This window comes from Schistocerca nitens, chromosome 1, assembly GCF_023898315.1.
Source record: "Schistocerca nitens isolate TAMUIC-IGC-003100 chromosome 1, iqSchNite1.1, whole genome shotgun sequence".
NCBI lineage: Eukaryota > Metazoa > Arthropoda > Insecta > Orthoptera > Acrididae > Schistocerca > Schistocerca nitens.
The window spans coordinates 1,023,148,196-1,023,175,137 of record NC_064614.1 but is presented as its reverse complement, the minus strand read 5'-3'; the positions used below and the strand labels follow the sequence as shown (position 1 = coordinate 1,023,175,137).

At 38.5% G+C, this 26,942-nt stretch overlaps 1 protein-coding gene across 1 annotated transcript in view; it reads right to left on the bottom strand.

Moving 5' to 3' along the window:
- LOC126196391 (protein TFG-like) overlaps nt 1–26,942 on the bottom strand; it is a 53,353-nt gene that overhangs the window by 21,188 nt on the left and 5,223 nt on the right. The window contains exons 2-5 of the mRNA XM_049934561.1: nt 26,550–26,691; nt 16,446–16,688; nt 11,320–11,463; nt 9,744–10,046 (exon numbers count right to left, since the gene is read on the bottom strand). Coding sequence (XP_049790518.1) covers nt 9,744–10,046; nt 11,320–11,463; nt 16,446–16,688; nt 26,550–26,691 — 832 coding nt within the window. The remainder of the gene's footprint in view (nt 1–9,743; nt 10,047–11,319; nt 11,464–16,445; nt 16,689–26,549; nt 26,692–26,942) is intronic.

The window sequence follows — 26,942 nt, the reverse complement described above, 5'->3', positions numbered from 1 at the left end:
AGGGCCATCTGGCACAACGGCCATTGCTGGAGTTCCAATGCTTCAAGGAGACAAGCAACCACTTATTGGCATACATGGGGAGGGAACATCTCAGGTATCAATAGTGTAATCCCTGTGTTGTCAGGGGGCTCAGCCATATTGGTACATAACAGCCCCACCACACAGACTGGCTACACGTGCTGGTGACCTAGCAGGTTGAAAAGGGAATACAGTGGGGAAGGGAGAGGGGAAGGGAGGGGTGAGAGGAATCCACGCTATAGATGCTAGGGAGAGTTCTTCCCCAAATGGCTCACACCAAAAACAAGAAATTTTGGAGGTCAAACTTCAAGAGGGGACCTAAATGTCAAAAAGGATGAAGGAACGGGCAGAAGGAACAAAACTGCAAGCAATACAGGAAACCTGGTGGATAGCCAGGTTGATATAAATCAGAACACAGAGAGGGGAACAAGGGGGCAACAGGGAAGGAGCAAGGATAGGGAGGGAGGGCAGTGTGAAAGAAATGCAGCCAGGCAAGGAAGAATTGGTTGCAATAGATCAGGGTCCTATGTTCGCCAGGCACAATCTCACGAAAGGACCGTGAGCCCCCTGGGAGGAGGAATGGGTATTCTATCTGTGATATTAGGTCAACATTGTTGAGGAAACAAATATGTGAGAGTATTCAAAGAAGGCCAGGAGGACCAATACATATCACAGCTTCAATTCTGTGGTGCAACAACTAGTAAGATAGAGTCCTAAACAGGCAAGGAATCACACCAATCTTAGGGTGACCTAGAAAAATTAAAGAAATGTCACGACGTGTTAAAGGTAGTCTTAGCCTGAGAGTAACAGGTATTTATAACATTACTTGCAAATGTGACAAAAGTTACATGGGCCATTCCTAACAAACTGTGGATAATTACTTCGTCACTTTAAATACAGGAATTTCAAAAGATCAACAGTGATCGTGTATAGCCTATTAGATAAACTCAATGTTTTGTTTGAACGAATAAGAATGTTTCATGCTAGTCAAATGTAGCCCCTGATGATTACAATGGAGGCAATCATTGAAATATTAGGATTTTAACTGAATTCAACACAACAAGTAAACCGAGAACTTCTTATCTAACACTGAAGAAAAATAAACTGACATCTAACTAGGACTGCACCAGCAACCTTCAGTGCATTAGCTCACTAAATTAAACTCACTACACCATAATGTTCCATAGCTCGCCATTATTTTAAGAGGCGAAATCTAATTTCGTCTCGCCTGCTCTCCAAAGACAATATCTTTTGAATGAAGGCCCACGATGGTAAACATTAGGGTCAGGTACATTGCACCATAAGCCACATCACCATTCAGTCCATTCTCTGATTTCTATTCTTAACTCCATACTCTCTCCATAAACACATTTATTTGCTAGCTTTGAAGTTCAGTTCTGTACATCAGCTGTGGAGTTCTTGCATAGTTGGTACTTCCTGGTATTGTTCATGATACCACAGCAACTGCACAGCAACAACCCTATGATTAGTGGTATATCTACTGTGTGCACTTTGCTGCTCTTTATGTGACTTAAATACTTCAGTTTTCTTCATTTTAACATTGTGTCCCTCATGACAAAATTTGCACATTGAGTTTTTCAGCTTAATATTTTGCTTAATTGTGTTGTCACCTTTTGCATCTGCAATGTCACTGCTTTTTCTTTCTTGTCACCAATAAATTTAATTTTGCTAATTGCAAGCTTGCATGTGACTGGAGCATGGTTGTATCTGGTCACATGTCGCAGGTAGTTTCCTGCTACTGCCAAATCTATGGTCTGTCTTGCCACGTAATGTTGTCACCTCTTTTTGTAACAAATTTGTTCTCTCTTTTACACAAATAGCAACTTTTACAGACAAAAAATGGTTCAAATGGCTCTGAGCACTATGGGACTTAACTTCTAAGGTTATCAGTCCCCTAGAACTTAGAACTACTTAAACCTAACTAACCTAAGGACATCACACACATCCATGCCCGAGGCAGGATTCGAACCTGCAACCGTAGCGGTCGCGCGGTTCCAGACTGTAGCGCCTAGAACTGCTCGGTCACCCCGGCCGGCTTTTACAGACATAATAGTATATTTACATGACTTGAAAATCTGAAACACACAACACTGAACTATTTCTCATTGTAATTTCTAGCTGAATACTGTAGCTTTGATGCAATTGCTTGACAGAGCAAAAGCTAGGTGGTAAGTTAATGTAAATAATTAATGGGTAGAAAAGTATATCAATTCAGAAACAAAATCTTTTATCATGATATTTCACAATGACACACTGATCCACTTGATTGTATACATTTCCCAGATAAAAACATGTGTCTCCCAAAGTACGGAGAGATGGAACCATTTTCAGAGATGAAGCATTTTCTGAAGGCCAACTGCTTTTTTTCCTTACACCATTTGATACCTTCCACCAAGCACAGGTAATCCATTATGCTGGTACCACATCTAAAAGGATTATTGATCCAGCATGAATATAGGAAATTATTGCACTTCATGAATACCCTTGAAAAATCTTAAATGGCTTACATTAAGACAAGCCAATTACATTTACTGACAATGTCAGTTTTTAAAGCATCTATATGTGTGACATCACCGTGTAGATGTGAGGACTATGGTGCTCACTATACAAAAAATGTACTAAAGTGTAACCCCACTTTTACGTTCCCGGAATTAACGTTTTCCCACTGCTTATGACATTTTTTTATCGGTCCCGGCAAATTTACTATGCCCACAATGTTAATTTGCATCCAGTTTTGTGTCAACATATTTATAATTTTCCCGCAATTTACGCATTATGAAAAAACATTTGTGGAGAAAAAATTATGCTGGCATGATGTTGACCATCCAGTACTATTTACAAATATTACGTGGTTAAGTTTCTTGACACCAGGGCACTGTACTCAGCGGATTTGAATCGGTAAACGTGTAAAAGTTGGAACAATTCATGCCGTATCTCCCACCGCTACCAAGCTCTACTTGGCGTGGGAGTAACTAGGTTCGTTCGAATGAAGATATCATGACCAATCACAAACATTTCCAAACTGTCTCTATTGCACAAACGCAGTTTCGTGATTGCTGTGATTATCGTAACATCTTTGTAAAACAATATTTAGTGTGTTTCGGCATATGGCCACTTGGAGTGCTAGTTGACACCGTCATTCCTCTGAGTTGCTCAAATGTTTTCAGTGTAAGCACAGCATCGGTTACATATTTTATGCATCTGAGCAAAATGTGTTTTGAAAGTTTATTCTCACTTCAACTGCAATATTTAAATATGTATTTTTTTGTGATGTTACACAAACAAACAAACAAAGTGAGATAGTTTGCATGTGTGTGTGGTTTTCTTCATAACTGATGAGGCACAGTACCTGATAACCTCAAAGAGACGACTACAGTGCAAGAGACGAAGAATCACATATATTCCAACACCATGCAAAATACTTATGTACATATTTGCACTTGACAAGAAAAAATTCTCAAAACGTGTAGTGCTAAGCATGAAAAAATACTTAACTAGTGCTGTTTTTCATTATTTAAATAATGAATGACAGATGCAGGCTTTCAGAAACATCGATTGTGACATATGAAATTGAGTCAAATGTTCCTACTTCCCAGACAGGTATCAGTTCCAGCTACATCAGCGGCTTTTATTAGATAATAAACCTTCATTAGATAATAAACAAGTCCCTGACAAGTCTTTTGATACCTATTATGTATATATGAATATAACAGAGGGAAACATTCCACGTGGAAAAAATATATCTAAAAAGAAAGAAAGTGATGAGACTTACCAAACAAAAGCGCTGGCAGGTCGATAGACACACAAACAAAAACAAACATACACACAAAATTCTAGCTTTCGCAACAAACGGTTGCTTCGTCAGGAAAGAGGGAAGGAGAGGGAAGGAGAGGGAAGGAGAGGGAAAGATGAAAGGAGGTGGGTTTTAAGGGAGAGGGTAAGGAGTCATTCCAATCCCGGGAGCGGAAAGACTTACCTTAGGGGGAAAAAAGGACGGGTATACACTCGCACACACACACATATCCATCCGCATATACACAGACACAAGCAGACATTTGTAAAGGCAAAGAGTTTGGGCAGAGATGTCAGTCGAGGTGGCAGTGCAGAGGCAAAGGTGATGTTGAAAGACAGGTGAGGTACGAGCGGCGGCAAATAGAAATTGGAGATTAGCGGAGATTGAGGCCTGGCGGATAGCGAGAAGAGAGGATATGCTGAAGGGCAAGTTCCCACCTCCGGAGTTAAAGGCAGAGCCACGTGTGAAAGCACCCACGTTATTTACCAACTGACCTGCCTACACTGTGAAGCCTTCTATGTGGGAATGACCAGCAACAAACTGTCCATTCGCATGAATGGACACAGGCAGACAGTGTTTGTTGGTAATGAGGATCACCCTGTGGCTAAACATGCCTTGGTGCACGGCCAGCACATCTTGGCACAGTGTTACACCGTCCGGGTTATCTGGATACTTCCCACTAACACCAACCTGTCAGAACTCCGGAGGTGGGAACTTGCCCTTCAGCATATCCTCTCTTCTCGCTATCCGCCAGGCCTCAATCTCCGCTAATCTCCAATTTCTATTTGCCGCCGCTCGTACCTCACCTGTCTTTCAACATCACCTTTGCCTCTGTACTTCCGCCTCGACTGACATCTCTGCCCAAACTCTTTGCCTTTACAAATGTCTGCTTGTGTCTGTGTATATGCGGATGGATATGTGTCTGTGTGCGAGTGTATACCCGTCCTTTTTTCCCCCTAAGGTAAGTCTTTCCGCTCCCGGGATTGGAATGACTCCTTACCCTCTCCCTTAAAACCCACCTCCTTTCATCTTTCCCTCTCCTTCCCTCTTTCCTGACGAAGCAACCGTTTGTTGCGAAAGCTAGAATTTTGTGTGTTTGTTTGTGTGTCTATCGACCTGCCAGTGCTTTTGTTTGGTAAGTCTTTTCTGTTATGTATATATATATACATATATATATATATATATATATATATATATATATATATATATATATATATATATATATATATATATATATATATATATCATACATAAATTGTCAGGGGTAATCCCGTACATAACTTTTACAGCTTAAAACATTATTTCCCACATTTACACCATTTTTTTAAAGTCCTTTGAAAAGTGTAAAAGCAGTGTTTCACTGTATGCTGGAAATTCAAAACAATCTAATACCTCCTATAATCACAGTCTTGCTTTACCTATATCACAAAATAGTTGTCCAGTTCCCAGACATCATTAAAAAAAAAAAAAAAACAACTCAGCTAAATTATTTTACATAAAATGTTTGACACTGGTAATCTGATTCAGTTCAAACAACATAGCTTTTGCACACAGAACTACACAGAACAAGATAATGCAGAAGATTGGTTGTAGCCTCACTATCATTAACAAGAAAACCAATTCTTATGACTGGGTAGTAAACTATTAATGTCACATCTATGGCTGGAGATCTTTAACCATGCTCTTTACCACAGCATTTAAGACAAATATCTGAACTTTCAGGGAAATGACTTATATGACATTTTATTATTACTGATGACGATGTCATTGCACTTGGCCTCCCATGGTCCTTATTCCAAACACGCAATGACATTACAATAAACAAGTACAGTTTCAACTAAAGAAAATTCATCACACTGTGAATAATTTCAGGACAGCTATGCATATACAATCAAGTGGTTCAGTGTGTCTTCATGAAATATCATGATAAAAACTCATGATAAACTGACAGAAGTGCCCTCATTTACAGGTGCAATGATATTATGGTCAACTAATAAATGCGAAAACCTGATTTCAGTGGTAACATAGGGAGATAAACAAGCAAGAATCGACAGTTAGCTATGACACTTAAATTTTCACCAGAACACTCAGGCACATTCTATTCTATTTTCGATGTCTGTAAACCACTTTTTTTGGCAACAGATGTTTGCTACCCTTAGTCATAAAATAATGAGTAACAAAATCATCCACTGTCATTTGGCTTTTAAAAGAACAAGTCATTTGCAAAAATTCTTGAGTGAGAGACTACACTTGCATGATCCTCCAATGTCGATTAAAACATCCAAACCAGAAACATTAGGCAGATTAAAACTGTGTGCTGGATCAGGAATTGCACCTGACATCTTTGCTTTTAGCAGGCCATTCTCTACTGACAGTTATCCAAGCATGACTGATGATGTGACCCATCCTCATAATCTTCAATCCCAGTAACTCTCTCCTACACTTTGAACTTCACACATGGTCTGCTTATTTTGTGGAACTATTATTCTTGGGAGAAAAGATATAGCAGTGAAATGGCTTAGTGACATTCTACATATGCAGGAGTACTTCTATACAGATTGGAAGATAGGAGAGAGGTATTCGTGGATGTAAGGCTGTGAGGGGTGTGGCAATTGGAGGTGGGGGGGGGGGGGGTGTAATGAGTTGTGCTTTGGAAGCTCTGTCGGTGGAGTACTTTTCTATGCATGGCAAAGGTCCTAGGTTTAAGTCTCAGTCAGTCATATGATTTTAATCTGCCAAAAAGTTTCTTCTATAGAGAAGTTCATTACGGATATTAGGAACAGCTTAACATCCACCTTGAAACTTCATTATTAATTTGAAATTAACATTTTAAAGCAGTATGTTCACTGTCCTGGTTGAGGAAACTGTGTCATTATGCAGTATTCAAGAACATATTCTGTGAACTTAAATGAGAATGGTAATAAAAGTTTAACATTCATTTCCTTTTAGGTTCCACAATTTATCAAATGCGACTACACAACACAACAGGATAAAAGTGGAATGGGGCTGAATCATCCTGTTCTACATATAGTTAACCACAGGTGATACACAATATAGATACTAATCACTATTAGTAGGGAGGAAAAAACCAAAACTTCCATCTTGTGTTGCTCAAAGATAGCAATTAATGAGTAAGATAAATCTTACAAAATCACATGGAAATGTACATGATTATCACATTCTGTGGAAGACAAAGTAGGTGAACTGAAGGATGTAACCTATCAAAATAATTGCCTGTCTTGCTGTGTTATTAGCAATCATTTGTTCTCTAAAATCAAGGAAAAAGAAAATGGAAAAAAGGGCATAAATATTCAGTGGGCACAGTCCAAAAAAGACCATACTAACTGCGTCCACTGTCACTCCATGTCCTAACTTCTTGATTTCTTTAATAAGCACTTATCAAACAAAACAAAAAAAAAAAAAAAAAAAAAAAAAAAAAAAGGACAGCTGACTACACACAAAAAGAATTATTCGCCTTATAAAGAATCCTAACTGTATTCTATCAAGCTGTTTCTTATTCTATTTTCATCTACAGGTTTTGACCAACAGTTTCTTCTCACCTGATTTCCCTTCTTGTTTATTTTCATATCCCTTTCGCTTGACTTTTGGAGGTGATAACACAAATCTGAAATCATTTTTACACATCCATGTTACTAAAAGTATAATCCAGAAAATGGATACTCAGTTCCAGTTGTCAGCGCCTACCCAAAGGCTTCCAAGAGCAACAAATATTTGATTTTCAATATTCCATACACTTATTGACCAAATTTAAAAATTTAAAATGCTGTCCTTACCTACGCATTAACAGCTGTTATCTTACATTAAATGTTTAACACAGTAACTCAAGTATATTTGAAAGGGCACTTCTGGCTTGAGAATGTATTCATCCCGTATTTGAGAATGAGAACACTTAGTGACTTGCAACAAACTTTAAACATACCTTCCGACCTTTCCTCAACTTTTTCTTGTTTATGTGCTTCATGTCAAATACCTGACACATTAACTCATTTGTAAAGCAATCAGATGTTTGAAGTAGTTTTATACATGCAAGTTCAATTCTTTAAAGAATGGGATATGGGGTTTACCGGTTTATATGAATTTGTAAGATATCTGAGACATGCAAAATACCCTCAGGCTTTAACGAAAATGTAATGATTCCAGTGACAAAGACACAGCAGGTGCTAACAGGTGTGAATATTACCGAACTATCAGTTTAATAAGTCATGCTTCCAATATGTAGACACAAATTGTTTAAAGAAGAAAAGAAAAACTGATAGAAGCTAACCCTGGTGAAGATCAGTTTGGGTGCTGGAGGAATGTAGGTACATGCAAGGCAACACTGACCCTATAATTTGTCTATGAAGATGGGGTAAGGAAAGGTAAACCTATGTTTATAGCATTTGCATACTTCAAGAGAGTTTCTGACAATGTTGATTATGTTAGCTCTCTTTGAAATTATGTAGGTTACAGGGTAAAATACATGTAGCATAGAGTTATTTACAACTTGTTCAAAAACCAGATGGTAGTTATACGAGTTGAGGGACATGAGAGGGAAGCAATGGCTCAGATGGGAGTTTTACAGGGTTGTAGTCTATCCTCGATGTTATTCTATCTATACATTGAGCAAGCAGTAGCGGAAACCAAAGAAAAATTCAGAGAAGGAATTAAAGTTGATTGAGAAGAACCAAAAAGTTTGAAGTTTGCTTATGACATTTCAATTCTATTTGGAGACAGCAAAGGACTTGGACAAGCATCTGAATGGAATGTATAGTGTCGTCATAAGATGAAAATTAACAAGGTAAAACAAAGGTAATGTAGACAAATTAAATCAAGTAATGCTGAAGGAATCAGATTAGGAAATGAGACAGTAAGGGAGCAATTGTAGAAAGAATGCTGACTGAAGGTAATTTTTTTTTTTCTTAGTTCAGAAACTGAACTTTGTTCAGTACTCTGCTCTATTGTACAACACGACCGTTGAATCCAGTACGGGAGATTCACTGTTTTTACTCAAGACACACTTGGCAACACCACTAAAATCAGCTATTGACATCATTATTGCACTTCAACTGCAGATATTAATAAAGTGTCTACCATAAATACGAAGCAGGAATTGTGTGTGGTGGTTTGGATTTACATCTATATGAAACAGATTTCCCAGTTCAGCTTGAACTGAGGTCATTTACTGTGTTAAATGAAGGTCAACTGCTTTACATAACCAGCCCTAAAAGTAGAATTTGAGTTTAGCTATTTAGGCAATAAAATAACGATGATGGCCAAATCAGAGGAAATATAAAATGCAAACTGGCTACAGGAAAGAAAGGAAGAACTTGTTAACACTGAACATTAATTTGAGTGATAGGAAGTCTTGCCTGAAACAGGAGTGTAGTCTCGTATGGGTGTGAAATGTGGACAGTAAACAGTTTAGACAAGAAGGGAATAGCAGATTTTGAAGTGTAGCAGTGTAGAAAATTTTTTAAGTTCCGGTGGGTAGATCACATTACTAACAAAGAACTACCGAATGAAACTGGGGAGAAAAAGAGATTTATGGCATAACCTGACAATAAGAAGGAATTGGTTGATGGTCACATTCCGAGACATCAACGAATTGAGAGAGAGAGAGAGAGAGAGAGAGAGAGAGAACAAATTGAATTATCTACAGATATTTGTTCCATTTTTTTCACCGGTACAATCAATAGTACATTTGCTCGTGTAAAAATTATGAAGCCACATCATAAGAGAATCAGGTTTCGGAAAATTCTTTCAGAATACAATGGTTTTTGTAATTTCACACTGGGGTCAGCAATTCACACAAACAAATTATTTCAGATATAATCATTCACTGCACAATACGCATCAGCAGAGCCTGTAGGCGATGGATTGTACATCAGGAGAAAAAGTTAGTTTTACATACTCTGAGGTTGGAAAGGTTGCTGAGGCTGTCCACCTTGCTGGGGCTGCTGCTGCTGTTGCTGCTGCAGCGGTGGTTGTTGTTGCTGCTGCTGTTGCTGCTGCTGAGGCTGTTGTTGCTGATGGTCAGGTGGGAGAGACTGGTACATTTGTTGTGGCTGACCAGAATTTATTGGCTGAAAGCCAGTCTGAGGTGGTGGTTGTGGGGTAGACTGCTGGTTATCAGGAAATGCTGAGGAGACTCGCCGTGACCCAGCGCTGCCCAAACTATCTGGCGTGCTGCCACGTCCACCATCTGGCAATGAACCTGATGGCAAAGAAGAACAAACATTTTAGTAACTGACTTTGAGAATTAAATAATATGGGTGAAAACTACGACAGCTCATATAAAATTACTTCTGAGGGTACATATACATATGAGAGAGAGAGAGAGAGAGAGAGAGAGAGAGAGAGAGAGAGAGAGAGAGAGAGAGAGAGAGAGAGAGAGAGAGAGAGATCGATCATAGGAGAAAAGGAGCAAGGTTTAAGTGCAATTTTGCATCTGACATCAGGGAAACCTATGAATCTCAAAAGCCACTGCTGTAAGAAATATTACAAATAACCTAACTGTGTGTACGCAGCTAACAAACTGCTTAGGTACCCGTTTCTCAACGACAAAACATTGATGTTGGTAGATTTTATTTCATATCAAATCTAGATTTATCAACTAAAATAGCCAATTTCTGAAAATATAAATATAATGCACATGAAGGTTATATAATTGTGCAAGCTTTCAGAGCTAGTGGCTCCTTCTTCTGGTAGAAAGGTTGAAGAGGGATAAAGGAAAAGGACTGGTGAGGTTTTTGTCACCCTGTTCGGTAAGCCTCCCATGACCAGAGGTTCTGGGCCACTTTTTCTGAACATTTCCAATTTCTTAAACATCATCAGTCCTTTTCGTTGTCCCTCCTTCTTCCCCTTCAACCCTTCTGCCAGAAGAGGCAGCCACTGGCTCCGAAAGTTTAGACGTTTCTCTAATCTTTATATGTGTTTCTTCCTGCTGCTGCTGCTTGGTGTGTACATTTCTTTTATCCATCCAATCATATCAAATCTAGATTTAGTATTATCTTTCTGAAAATTGCTATCATGTGACCATTCTCTGCATTTACCGAATAACAATTTTGTAAAAAAAGGGGTATCTAGTATGTTGAAGTTTTACAGGTAATTTTACTGACACCTACCATAATAATTTACTGGCATCACTGCAGGATCCTTTCTCAGTGGTAGCCTTCTCTTCATCACACTTGAAATCAGTGTTATGATGACAGAGAGAGAAGCAATCGCATATTAAAATACGACAACTGATCCAGCTGTACTGTTTTTTATCCTTCCATTTAAGGCTTGAAGACCAGTGTGTTACACTGAACTGAGTTTTATGAGAATAATTTAGTTCTATAAAGTGAAATAAATTTATTTAATAATTTACTAATAAATATCAAGGTATAAGTTGAGATTCTTCCCCTCCTATACACCCAGGCACCCAAAATACTGAATAATGACGCGAGTGTACTAACATTACTATATATTGAGAATGAAGTAGTTACCATCTACTGGAGGGTGTGGCTGTTGCGAAACCTCATCCTTGACAACCTGGCCACTCTCAGCAGCTTTCTGATGTGCCTGTTGCAGAGGGTCAAACTCTCGCGAACTGATATTCGGGTTGGGATTGTTCATCTCATGCTGACCAGCTGAAAAAGAGGTATGAGCATTACTGTAATAATGAGAAGACTGCACTGTTATTTTTAGCAGTTCAGCAATAAGAAAATAATTTTTGAAATAGAGCAGCAGAAAAACTGTACTCATCACAGATTTTGGCCTGTATCATTGTTTGCAAGGATAACAACTGAAGCAGGAGGATGAAAAGGAAGACAATTCAGGCTAGTTTGTGTAACAGTTCAAATCAGTAGTACAAAATTAAATTACAGAAACACTGCTTACAGTGCTGGTAAGGAGTCATTTGTACTACAAACTGTTGCAGCTGATCCTGACTCTGCTGCTTATGCAATGGTAACTGACAACAAAACTTAATTAAGCCTGGAAAAAGATAAATTTTAACTTTCTTTAGTATCTTGAGATGTATACACTTGTTCATTTCTATATTTTAATTTAGCTGAATTTCATAGGTACCCATATCCCTATTTCCAATGGATATTCTTATTTTATTTGACAGTTCTGTCCACACCTGCCAGACTACAACTTCATTCGATGTCTGACGTGATACTGAGTTTGAACAACAAAAAACTATGCAGTGGGTTTATCAACATCCATACCAACAAAACATTGCTTGAATCACTCCAATGTGCCTTCCATCAGTGTTTCCACCACATGATTACTCAAAGCAAAAATGATGTGACACACAGCTGTACTGCCAGACCAATCATTACCTGTCATTCCAGTCACACTGCTTATACTCTCAGATGTTCTGCGCATCAAGGTTGACCTGGGGATAGAAGAGCTAACCGTAGACAAAAACAACAATTCCTATGAAAACAAAAATCAAACACATGTTGTTATTATGAACATCAAATGACTGGTTGATTAGGAGGGTAAAAATCTGTGCACATATTTTGTCAAGGCAAAGTATTTTGAAATTTGCCACTGTTTTAACCAACTGATGTTAATTAAACCATCATATTCTATGTGTAATTAATTACCTGAATTGAGATACACTATCTGATCAAAGTATCAGGACACCAATATGTACTGTGGAACTGATCACTAGATGTCATGAACAGCAGACCTGTCAGTGTAACATGAGGCAGGTAGTACTGTGCTGTCATTAAAGAAGCAATACCAGCAGAACGGGTCAGTCAGGAGAATTCAGTGGCTTTGAACGTTGACCAGTCATTGCGTGTCACCGGAATAACAAATTCATCAGAGACATTTCAACCATTCTAAAGCTGCCCAAGTCAACTGTTGGTGATGTGATTGTGATGTGGAAATGCAGAGAAACGACCACAACTAAACCAAGATCTGGCATACCTCACTTCCTGACAGGGCTCATCAACCTTTGCAGAGGATAGCTGTAAAAAATATGCATGAAATCAACTGAACAACCAGTCACGAGTTCCAAAGCCCTAGCTAGCACAACAATTGAATATAAGGAGTTAAAAGGAACAGGGTACAATGGTAGAGTGGCTCCTCACAAGTCACAGATCTCTGTAGTTACTGCTAAACATTGCTTGAGGTGCTGTCAAGAGTGATGCCACTGGACAGTAGATGACTGGAAACAAGTGCCCTCTGGTAATCCAATGGGAGGGCAGTTTGGTAAATGCCAGAAGAATGTCATCTGCTATCAGGCGTAGTGCCAATAGTGAGGTTATGTTCTGGTACATGGGTGTATTTTACAGTTAGTGTGATGGTTGCTGTAGTCTTCAGTCTATGGTTGCTGTAGTCTTCAGTCTGAAGACTGGTCTGATGGGAGTGTGCACGCACACGCACATGCACGCGCACACGCACGCGCACACACACACGCACACACGCGCACAAACACACCTTCCACAAATTTTTGGCCTTCTCCTGTAGCATCACACTTCAAAGGTTTCTATTCTTTTCTTGTATGAACTGCTTACTGCTCACGTTTCACTTCCATACAAGGCTAAACACCAATCAAGTACCTTCAGAAACTGTTTCAAAATGCTTAAATTTACACTCGATACTAAATTTCTCTTCTTCAGAAATGCTTTTATTGTTATTGTCATTCTACATTTTATACTCCAGTTATTTTACTACCAAAATAGCAAAGCTCATATACTACTTTAAGTGTCTCATTTCATAATCCAATTCCCTCAAAATCACCTAATTTAATCCCATTAAATTCCATTACCCTTGTTTTGCTTTTGTTTACACTCATCTTATATCCTCCTTTCAAGACACTGTCCATTCCATTCAACTGCCGTTCCAAATTCTTTGCTATCTCTGACAGAATTACAATGTCTTCGGCAAACCTCAAAGTTTTTAGTTCTTCTTCCTGTACTTTAATTCCTTCTCCAAATTTTTCTTATTCCCCTTTCCTCCTTGCTCAATGCACATATTTTATATCATCAATGATAGGCTACAACGCTTAAACTCCCTTCTCCACCATTGCTCCCCTTTCACTCACCTTCACCCATAACTGCCATCTGCTTTCTGTACAAGTGCTATGACATGATGTAACATGACATGCTTGTCATTCAATTTTGAGGAAACCACTACATGAAAAAATTTGATTCTTGTGCATCTTACAGGTGGATACCTTTGCTCGACAAAGGACTGAATTTCTTTTCATGTTATGTCACAGTTACTGCACTGCATCAAATTAAATAAAACCTTGCACGAGAGAGTTTGCATTGCATAAACTTCGGTTCAAAAATGGCTCTGAGCACTATGGGACTTAACATCTATGGTCATCAGTCCCCTAGAACTTAGAACTACTTAAACCTAACTAACCTAAGGACATCACACACAACACCCAGCCATCACGAGGCAGAGAAAATCCCTGACCCAGCCAGGAATCGAATCCGGGAACCCGGGCGTGGGAAGCAAGAACGCTATCGCACGACCACGAGATGCGGGCATAAACTTCGGGTATGGCTGATTTTAGCTTATATAATTGCAGTGTATGAAATGTAGATAAGATATCAAAATTTTATTTAAAATTTAGAGCAAAATGATACCTCATTTTGTTCTTGAGTTATTGATTTTTATATCCAAAGGATGGTCATGTGCAATGCTCCCATTTCTGTCCCTGCCCATCGTGAATCATATGGTTGTTAACAAATCGTTCACAATACTGAAACAAGGTTTTTTGCAAATGATAGCATGCAAAGATGTACATATGTTGTGTGATAAATAATCAAAACTTTTTTATTCACTGCGATATGGAAGTAACTAGTCAGTATACATGAGAGAGCGGCTGAACCTGATACATAACACATTAACAGCGTTTCAGGAGAATCCAGGGATGGCAATTAAACATGTCCTCAGCACCTGCGGAGTGGCAGAGCATGACAATTTAACTGACCCACAGCAGTTTAAGCATACATACCATGCTGTACATCACAAAATATAAATTGTAACAGCAGTGTTAGTCACAAATATGTTGACATATTTTTCACTGAGTAAGAATACTATAATTATAAAACTTGCTCATTCCACATCATAGAAACTTCAATTATAATCTATGGAACATGCTAATACCCAGCTAATTAGTTAAATTGTAGTAGTTTAAACTCATTACATTATGGCATACATTAAATAAACAGTATATAATTTGCAGATGAATATTCAGTGGTGTCGATTCTACTATCAGACACACATAATGAGTTCTCACTCTATCATTTGCCCATACAATGGTCTCAGCCAAAGGCTATACTTGAAAGAAACTATTAATTTTGAAATGATTAGGGATGACTGTGACGGAGGGACATCATTCATACTATAGTTTCGGAACAGTCCATCTTTCCCCTTAAAAATGTTGTGCGCCATGTGTGTGTCTGCAAGGGAGCAGTGTATTAAAAAAAAATATCACGTAATAAAAATAAAGCAACAGCCAAAACAATTGTAGTACTCTTACAATAAAGTGACAATGCTCACACAGTCTAACTTGGAATGACCATTTGAGGTGTTCTCACAAAGTTTCCACAAAATACCTTGTCCCATTCACTACAGAAAAAACAGTGTACCTTTTGGTACAGTGTGAAAACAGATTTAATTTTCCCTACATCACAGAGGTGGCTGTTGTAATGGAAGTGCTAAACACGCCTCATTTTTTGGCAAAGTATTGTAGATTACAATAAACCAAATGCTAAAGTATTTACCTTCTTGATACACCATAAATATAGCATGTATTGTTTCCTACAATCATTGCTTTTATTAAAGAAATGTTAAATACATGTAAATCTCTTTGAAAATAATTTCAGTCATATCAAAACTGTACACACATCTTTGTAGCATAAAAGACTGATGCGTTCAAACATCTCTGAACTGTGACTTTATGTATCGATGCACTTGTTAATTTGTGTGTAACAAGCAGTCCTGACTTAGTGTTAACTGCATGATGGTGTAGTTGGTTGGACTCTAGAATCTGGTGTTGTACAGCTGTGACGGAAAAAGATGCAAGCAGTCATGATGAGCTGTACTGAACTTTGGTGTTTGTAAATGTTTTCTTTGCATTATGCAAGCCGTTTTGACTTATGTTAAGTGAAAGAAACTGACAGCCATTAAAAATCTGGAGAGAAATCTCAGTCCCTGCTTCATTGTTACATTTCACCATACATATATAAAAGCAATGACCCATTCCCTGCATAGGAGGTGAGGTCACCGAACGAAACAACCGGCCAAAGATAAATTTTACATCAATGAGAACCGAGTCAAGTAACTTTTATTGTTTTTAACAACCACTTGCACATTTTTTTTTATTAAGCAAATTGATGCATTGTTTATAGATGTCCAACTTCGCAAATTGATTGTGGATTGTTCGATAACTGAAACCAACAAAGAGAAGAGAGCTGGGTTAAACTGTACATAGTGGTTTTCTGAGTCGAAGAGATTGAGAAATAGGTTTTCTTTCAAAAATGACATCTGCAACTCATTAAAGTGGCACAACACTGAGCTGGTCAGTTTGATAAAGTTGCATAAAAACACAAATTCATTAACATATGTTATTATAATATCAAAATTTGGTACTAACTTCGTGAGTCACTTGTGGATGAAGTGACCTCAACTGTACGGGGCTCAATTGTGTCCAGCAGGTAATTCACCCGGTCACGAATCTCCTGCAGTTCTTTTCTCACTGTTGATACCTGAGATGGAGGTAAGCCTTTAGTTCGTAATGCTGCCTCACCACCTACTAACACTTGTAGTTTCAAGATCCGGCTATACTGTACTGCAAAAGCGAGATCTGAACTGTCGAAGATTGTTACTAGATCACCATCTGTGAACAAATTAAAGGTGCTATGAAAATATATTTGAATCCACTAAGAAATATGGATAAGACTCACCTTAGGTACCAGCCAGTACTGGCAAACAGTCAGTGACAAAATATTGTGCATGTCTGAAATACAGAATATACATACCAATATTAAGCACGTATTAGCAGTTACAAATTATAAAAATAAAATAAACAGTATAGAAAATATCAACAGCTACATTATTTTCCAATGACTGATACAAGTATAATAACCATAACTGACTATTCCATTGCGTGTGCACAGTACAAGATGGCCGCCCACTGAGATCACAGGTATTTTCTTCGTCCGCTAAAAGAACTCATTTAAGAGGAAATAGTGTCAAATTTAAATTTTCTTTGTTTCATATACTTGCTGTAGCGTCTGCTGTTCATGTCACATAACTGAATATTAGCATCCCGGCAGATCTTGATCTTGAAAAGCTTCGTGTTATCTGAAGTCCTGATAATCGCGACATAAATGGAAATTTTGCGTGACAAACACAAGTTTTCTTGATAGTGCAAAATTCATTTAAAAAAGACAGCTACTAGTTTCATCAGTGTGTATTGTCACAATAAAAGTGTAATTAAGCATTTCCAAGTCATATTTAACTAACACATTTCGTATTGTTTACTAGTTAGATATATGCGATCTACGCCTAAATTTTCTGGGTTATAAATGTTTAAAAACTTGACCAAAGACACTTGATAATGTAAATTCTCTAAACACAATGTACTTTTTGTCATTTTTTGTTTACACACAGCCAATCTCGCATCCGTGGCAAATTTAAAGCATTAATTATTCTTTTGAAACTGACCATGAGAGAGAAACGTGGGAGCTGTTATAGGATAGAGAGTAGAGGGATTTCTTGCCAGTCTTGTAAGAAATATTTTCACTAGGGGGATGCAGTGGGGAGAATGTTGAGAGAACAGAAGAGGCTCTCCCCTGGAACTGCAGAGTATGCAGTACGAACATTTTGATTGGGGAACAGGAAAGGAAAATCTGTGCGCTTCAGGCACAGTTGGAGGAAGCAAGGAAGGAACTGATAAGGATCAGGGGTGATAGGGGGGAGGAGGGTGGTTGTGACTTGGCAGCTGGTAGGAAGATAGGAAGAAAGAAAACACACTCTGACAGTCTTATCAACACCAAAAACAGGTGTCTACCACTGCCAGAATTAAGAGGAGAAGAGCCTCGGGTAGAACGAGGAGCAGGAAACACGCAGCACACTTAAACCGAGGCCAAGAAGCCTAGGAGCGTACAAAGTGTTAGGAAGAAGAAAGTGCTGCTGCTAGGTAGTAGCCATAGGCGAGGTGTTAGGCGTGAGGTGTTAGGCCCTCAGTTGCAGGAAAGTTTAGGGGCAGAATACCAGGCCACCAGTATCTTCAAGCCAAATGCAGGGCTAAGTCATGTGATAGAGGACTTAGGGTCTTTATGTAAGGACTTCACAAAAGAGGACCATGTAGTGATAGTGGGTGGGGCAGGAAACAGTTTGGACAGGGATGGGGCATATGACATAGGTGGTGACCTGGACAACATAAATTCCGTGACTCATGGCACCAACGTATACTCTGTTGAGCTGTTCCGGCATCATGATCGACCACACCTTGATGGAGCTGTGAGGTGAATCAATGTGGGGTTAGGGATGGTTCTGAGGGCAGCCAACTTTGCTCATGTTTCTCTGTTGCCCGTTGGGACTATCAACACATGGGGTTTCATTAGGCATGGCCTACACCTAAACAGGACTGGGAAGGGAAGATTGGTACAGCTGATTCATGAAAGTATAGGGGGGTGGATCTCGGGCCGCACATGTTCAAATACCTTTTGTCATGGGTAGGAAAAGTAGGTATTTTTAAGGATAAAGCCAGACCACAGGTTCCCCTGGCTAAAGAGTATCTCCAGCAGTTTAAAAAATTCTGAAACTATCACTCAAAAGACAGACTTTAACATTTCAAATATCACACATACCAGATGTCACAAAGAAAACCAAACCATTGGAAAGAGTAACATGGGGCATTTCACAGGCTTAACAATCCTCCATCAAAACATGCAATCAATAAAAAATAAAATACAACTATTAGAAGTTGAGCTGCGATCTTTGAACTTCAAAGTAGTTTGTATTACTGAGCACTGGTGTAGACACACAGAAATCCAACATGTAGTATTATCATTATATGAAAGAGCAAACTCCTACTGCAGAACTGCTTCAAGGGATGGAGGATGATGCAATTATATCAGAAAAGGAACTCAGTTCAAATCAAGACATGACATCAATACAGTAAGTGAAGACAAACACTCTGAAATATCGGCTACTGAATTAACAGGGCTTTATACCACCAAGAAATTAATCATTTTGTGTTTGTATAAATCTCCCAGCAGTAGTGTGGACACTTTTTTCAATAAATTAACAGAAGTTCTAGATACAGTCTCAAGTACAAAGATCAACATAATTCTGTTTGGGGACATTAACATCAGCGCTAATATCATAAATGAATCCAGCAGCACCTTCATAAATATCCTTCAAAGTTTTGGCATGTCCCAATTGGTCAACAGGCAACAAGGGTTACTACAATGACTGCATCAGTAATTGACCATGTGGCCACAAATATGGACAGGGAAAAATGAGATGTAGCTGTAAAAGATCTTGAACTATCAGACCATCTCTGTCAAATAATAACAGTAAAATCAGGCATCAAATCATTCCCTAAACTACAAGCCTACAAACGACATCTATCAGAAATTGAAATAAAAGATTTTTCGAAACAACTAGCAAAACAAAGCTGGGATGAAGTGTATAAAGAAACCAATTTGAGTATGAAATTCTCTAAACTCTCCACATTATTTAATTTTAATCTTTGAAAAGGCATTTCCAAAAGTATGCATATCTGTTTCAACATCTCCCAAAAAGAGATGGATAACAGCAGGGATTAAGAAGTCCTCCCAAACACTTAAACACCTCAGTTCCATGAAAAAGATTGCAATGATCCAGAATTCTTAAATTTCTGTCATAGATACAAAAAGATCTATAGGAAAGCACTGATTGCTGCAAAAAAAAGTCATTTAATAACAAAATAATATATAATGCAAATAACATACTGCTACGGGAGGGGGATAAGGTAATAAATGATCCACAAAACTTAGCAAACTATGTAAACGAGCATTTTTTCAAGTACTGCAGAGAAGTTACAGCAAAAATTTCCCAAAACAAATATAACACCTGTAAATAATGTTGCACTAAATACAATGATGTTTCTTCCGATCACAGAGAATGAAGTCAATAACACTGTTCAAAAATTAAAAAGTCAGTTGGCTTAGATGAAGTATCAATGTGTGTAATAAAACAATGCGAATGGATTATACAAGGCCCCTTACCAAATATAATAAATGAATCCTTCACATCAGGGACATTTCCAGAGCAGTTTAAACAGGCAAGAGTTGTACCTTTGCTTAAGAAAGGTAATGCAGAAGACATAGAAAATTACTGGCCCATTTTCCTCCTGTCACCATTCTCAAAAATAATAGAAGCAATTATGAAAGACAGGTTAATGAATTACCTGAATAAATACAATCTTTAAGTGAATCACAGTTTGGTTTCCGAAGTGGCAAAAATACAGAGTCAGCCATAGTAGAATTCACAAAAGTTGTACTTGATGCTCTTGATAAAGATGAGTGTGTCACAGACATATTTTTTTATCTTTACAAGGCCTTTGATACAGTTGACCACTAGATTCCATTAAATAAATTTGAGGCAATAGGAATAAGAGGGGTTACTAATGACTGGTTTCGATCATACCTAACAGATAGGGTACAAAGAGTAGCGATAACACATACTTCAAATAGATCTAAACACTTAGTAAAACACTGATCAGAACGAAAATACATTAATATAGGGGTTCCGCGAGATAGCATATTAGGACCAATACTTTGTCTGATATACATCAATGACTTTCCCAGTAGTGTTACTCATGGTGAAAAAATTCTCTTCACTCATGACAGCAATATTATAGTCACTGAGAAAACAAGAGAACTCCTTGCAGAGAAAGCAAATGAAACTCTCAAGGAAGTTTATGGTTGATCAATAAGCAATAAAGTGACGCTGAACATAAAGAAAACTAATGCTATGAATTTCAATTTGAAGACGAAAAATGCCAATGTTAAGTTAAATGTAGATGGCACCTCTATAGATTGTGTAACAAATGCAAAATGTCTAGGAATGAATATTGATTCTCAGTTGAAGTAGTGTGAACACACAAAGGTATTTGCAAACAGAATGTCGTCAGCATGTTATGTCCTTAGAATACCATCATCAGTTGCACAGAGCATAACTTAATCATAGCGAACACTTGGTTGAAGATTTATGAATTGAGGTTGTATACGTGGAATAGGCCTGGAGACATTGGAAGATTTCAGATAGATTCTACAATGGTAAGACAGAGAATTAGGAACCAGGTTTTAAATTGTAAGACATTTCCAGGGGCAATTGTGAACTCTGACCACAATTTATTGGTTATGAACTGTAGATTAAAACTGAAGAAACACTGCAAAACACTCGTGACTGTGCGTCTTGTGTGGATCGCGTCTCAGTGTGTGTGTGTGTGTGTGTGTGTGTGTGTGTGTGTGTGTGTGTGTGTGATCTACTGTATTTTTGATGGTCTCTTTTTTTTTGTTGTGTCTATCTGTGACGAAGCATCTCTGCTATATAGTGAGTAGTACCTTTCCTTTTCATAATATTGTTACATTCCACCCTGGATTTTCCACTGTTTTAAAGAACCAAAGGTCATAGAGAGTTTCAGAGAGAGCATTAGGGAACAATTGACAAGAAGAGGGAAAATAAATGCAGTAAGAGAAGAATGGATAGCTATGAGGAATAAAACAGTGAAGGCAGCAGAGTATCAAGTAGGTACAAAGGCTAAGAGAAATTCTTGGGTAACAGAAGAGATACTGAATTTAATTGATGAAAGGAGAAAATATAAAAATGCAGTAAATTAAGCAGGTGAAAATCAATACAAACAACTAAAAAATGAGATCAACAGGAAGTGCGAGATGGCTCAGCAGGGGTGGCTAGAGGACAAAGGTAAGGATGTAGAAGCATATATCACTAGGAGTAAGATTGATACTGCCTACAGGAAAATTAGAGAGACCTTTGGGGGAATATGAACCACATGTATGAATATCAAGAGATCAGATGGAAAACCAATCTTAAGCAAAGAAGGGAAAGCGGAAAGGTGGAAGGAGTATATAGAGGGTCTGTGCACAATGTAATTGAGGGCGATAGTATGGCAATGGAAGAGGGCATAAATGAAGATGAAATGTGAGATATGATAGTGCATGAAGAATCTGACAGAGCACTGAAAGACCTAAGTCGAAACATGGCCCCGGGAGTAGACAACAGTGCATTAAAACTACTGATAGCCTTGGGAGAGCCAACTACGACAAAACTCTTCATCAAGATGTATGAGACAGGCAAAATAGCTTCAGACTTCAAGAAGAGTACAATAATTCCAATTCCAAAGAAATAAGGTGTTGATAGGTGTAAATATTACAGAACTATCAGTTTAGTAAGTCAGAGTTGCAAAATACTAACACGATTTCTTTATAGACGAATGGAAAAACTGGTAGAAGCTGACCTCAGAGAAGATCAGTTAGGAATCCGGATAAATATTGGAACACATAAGGCAATACTGGCCCTTCGACTTATCTTAGAAGCTAGGTTAAGGAAAAGCAAACCTACATTTCTAGGCTTACAGAAAGCTTTTGACATTGTTAACTGGAATACTCTGTCAAATTCTGAAGGTGGCAGGGCTAAAATAGAGGGGATGAAAGGCTATTTACAATTTGTACAGAAACCAGATTGCAGTTATACGAGTCGAGGGTCATGAAAGTGAAGCAGTGGTTGAGAAGGGAGTGTGACAGGGTTGTAGCCTATCCCCAATGTTATTCAATCTGTACACTGAGCAAGCAGTAAAGGAAACAAAAGAAAAATTTGGAGTACAAATTTAAATCCATGGAGACGCAATAAAAACTTTGAGGTTTGCTGAAGACACTATAATTCTGTCAGAGACAGCAAAGGACTTGGAGGAACTGTTCAATGGAATGAACAGTGTCTTGAAAGGAGAATATAAGATAAACATCAATAAAAGCAAAATGAGGATAATGGAATGTAGTTGAATTAAATCAGGTGACACTGAATGAATTAGATTATGAAATGAGACACTTAAAGTAGTAGATGCGTTCTGCTATTTGGGGAGCAAAATAGCTGATATGGTTGAAGTAGAGAGGACATAAAATGTAGACTGGCTATGGCAAGGAAAGTGTTTCTGAAGAGGAGAAATTTGTTTATGTCAAGTATATATTTAAGTGTCAGAAAATCTTTTCTAAAAGCATTTGTATGGAGTGTAGCCATGTATGGAAGTGAAACATGGACAATAAACAGTTTAGACCAAAAGAGAATAGAAGCTTTCAAAATGTGGTGCTACAGAAGAATGCTGAAGATTAGATGTGCAGATCATGTAACTAATGAAGACATACTGAATATAAATGGGGAGAAGAGGAATTTGTGGCACAACTTGACTAGAATAAGAAATCGGTTGGTAGGATACATTCTGAGGCATCAAGGGATCACCAATTTAGTATTGGAGGGAAGCATGCAGGGTAAAAATCTTAGAGGGAGAGCAAGAGATGAATACATTAAGCAGATTCAGAAGGATATAGGTTGCGGTAGTTATTCAGAGAGAGAGATGAAGAGGATAGTGCAGGATTAAGTAGCATGGAGAGCGGCATCAAACCAGACTCTGGGTTGTAAGACGACAATAGCAATAGCAATAGCAACAACAACAACAACAACAACAACAAGTGTCGAGGGAGCAACACTAGGCAGTATTTTGTGCATTAAATTTAATCTCAATACATCTCTCCTATTATCTAAAATAAATTTGAGGGTCTACAGAGAAGTAATGAAAAATACAATACAATCTATTAGGTTTGATCAACATGGATATCAAAATGGCAACTATTAATATGCACTAGATATATCCACGATGTCGACTATGACATCATACAACTAAGTACATTTTAACTGCAAATCCCCACAAGAAAATGGGGTACTTTGGTTGGGGACTTTCTCAGGTTGTATTGAACCTACTGATATCTAACATCAGCTTTGACCCATGAATAATAGGGTTGCAGAGCACAATTACAGATATATGCAAACAGGGCTAGATCAGAACACTAAAACTACTCATTTTACACAGGGAAGGGGAAGAAGGGGCGGGGGCTCTTTTAGAGGTTTCCAATTCACTCAAGATTTGTTGCTGTAACAGTGCATATGGGGTAAATGAAATAATTAATTTACCGATCATTAACACAAGCGGTTCTGAGATACCAAGTATCAACCCACATTGAAACACCCATATTAGTATGTGGTGTAGCCTCCATGAGTGGACATGCAGGTACGGTCTCTGGCATCCTGTCTATTGTACAGATGGTGAATAGTGTCTTGGGATTTGTTGTGCAATGCATGCTTGGCCCATTTACGTAGTTCTGCGACAGTTTTTGGCTGATGAGTCGCACGAGACATTTCTCGTCCCATTATATCCCACAAATGCTCGATTGGAGTCAAGCTTGGAGGTCATGCTGGCCAAGGAAGTTGCTGCATGTCTTGCAGAGCACATTGAGTTTCACAGGCAGTGTGTGAGCAAGCATTATCCTGCTGGAACAAAATATCATCTTCGTGCTACGGTAACAGCAAAAGGGGCTAACAACATTTTGTGTGCTGGTTAGTGCCCCGTCTAGAAACACCAAAGGTGAACGAGAGTTATAGCTTATTGCACCCAGGACCATAAGACCTGGGGTGGAGCCAGTATGCTTTGCATGAAAGTACACTACATCATGTGCACAAACGACCACCATCGCTGAAGATAACAGCATGCTATTCCATCTCCCAATTGATCCTCTGGTGGCACCAGTTGAGCCGTGCACGTCGATGCTGTGGTACGAGTGAAAGACAGGCTAGAGGTGTGTTTGCCCTTTTTCCCACTCTAATGATCGGATAGCGACAGTTCCTGACCACTGATACCAGCACCGTTGCACAACTGACCTTAACGTCCTACTTGTGTGGCAGTTCTCCAAAGCCACAACTGGACCCCTTTCAAACTAACTCAGTTGACTGTAGGAAGCACGAATACATCTCCATGGTATAGCTGCACCACACTGAGCCTTCTGGCTGTGATCTTTTCCTACTAAAGGGTAGACACAGATGGTGCTCTGGTAGCTATGCCACTATGCTATATGTAAATGGAAAACAATGAAACCATTATCAATACATTTACTATCCCTCAGGTGGCATATGCCATCATCGGATCAAAATCAATGTCATCCTTCCAGGTGTTCTAATATTTTTCTGGTAGTGTATAATTTTTCTGATGTAGGTTGCAGCGACAGACTGATCTATAACGAGGCCTGAGGACTAGGCTATCTTGGAAACTGATACATAGGTTCCGAGTCAACAAATATGAATGTGAAATCTTAGTTATGGTGAACATAGATTACAATGGGTGGTTTATCTCAACCACGTTGACAGCATTATGAGAATTACAATTTAATAGTCCTTAAACTAGGAATCTAATCTTTACATGGTCGTCAAGGTTAAAAGCTTTACTGACACTATTTTCAAACCTGTGTCTGTTCTGGTGCTTTTATCTACTTCATGTATTGTAATTTATAGTGTCTTCCAGGAAACCAAGATTTTAATTCCAATATGGATAGCATATATTTAACATGAACACAGAATATAAGTGAAAAAAATGCATTCCAGCTAATACACTCAATTCTCTTACAAGCAATAGATGTAAAAGAAAAAGAATATACAAAAACTTTCCATAGAGTTCAGAAGTAATTTTGGTTACTAGATCCACCATGACATTTCAGACAACTATGACCACACCTTGAAACTTCCTGGCAGATTAAAACTGTGTGCCGGACCGAGACTCGAACTCGGGACCTTTGCCTTTCGCAGGCAAGTGCTCTACCAACTGAGCTACCCAAGCTCGACTCACATCCCGTCCTCACAGCTTTACTTCTGCCAGTACATCGCCTCCTACCTTCCAAACTTAACAGAAGCTCTCCTGCGAACCTTACAGAACTAGCACTCCTGCAAGGTTTGCAGGAGAGCTTCTGTTAAGTTTGGAAGGTAGGAGGCGAGGTACTGGCAGAAGTAAAGCTGTGAGGACGGGGTGTGAGTCGTGCTTGGGTAGCTCAGTTGGTAGAGCACTTGCCCGCGAAAGGCAAAGGTCCCGAGTTCGAGTCTCGGTCCGGCACACAGTTTTAATCTGCCAGGAAGTTTCACATCAGCGCACACTCCGCTGCAGAGTGAAAATCTCATTCTGATGACCACACCTTATCACCCTCTTAAGAGGCATAGATTTAGAGAGATTTGTCCTTTAAGATTTTTTTTTTACCATCCTACAACAAGAAATATAATATTTTTCTACTAAATGTTACATACTATGGGTCAAGAGGAATATTCAATAATGCTAACACTTTTCTGAGTAGCATTGGCCAGTCATTCAAAGTTAATGACTGCTGTGACATCGCTTTCTGGTGTGTATTTTCACAGTTTGGTTGTTATTTGGTGAAGAGAATGAATGTGAGAGCAAAATACATCAGTGAGGTGCCAGACCTATCTGTAACTTCGCCTGTTTTGGAAAAATTGCCACTGATATCACACTATATTCTTCATTTTGTTTATGACATCTGTCACCATTCCTACATCACTGGTTAAGCCCAACAATATTGGATATTCCTCTTTACCTAACACTACAAAAAAAAAAACACACAAACTGAAGGATACTAACCTTCATCCTTGTACTTAAGTAAAATTTCATCAGAACTGCTCAATTTGCCTCTGAATACTCTCTGCATCATCAGTACAAGTTCATCATATGTTATAGCTTCATTATGAATAGGGATTCTACGTACATCATCTCCAAGTTGAGCCTGGAAATAGGAGGAGGAGATTATTTATTAATAAAGAGTTCAATGACAGTGTCACTTAGTCCACTGAATATGAATGTAACAATTTTTAAATGTAAGATCTTTGCTGTAGCATACGTGCCTATTACTTTTTTTCCCCTTCAGATCAGATTCTGTTGAAAAGGATTTTGAAGAGTTAATATTATATCTAGATCAGAATAACAAAGTGACTGGCAAAACAGCTGAGCATGCAAGAGTACAATGTCTGTCTGTAT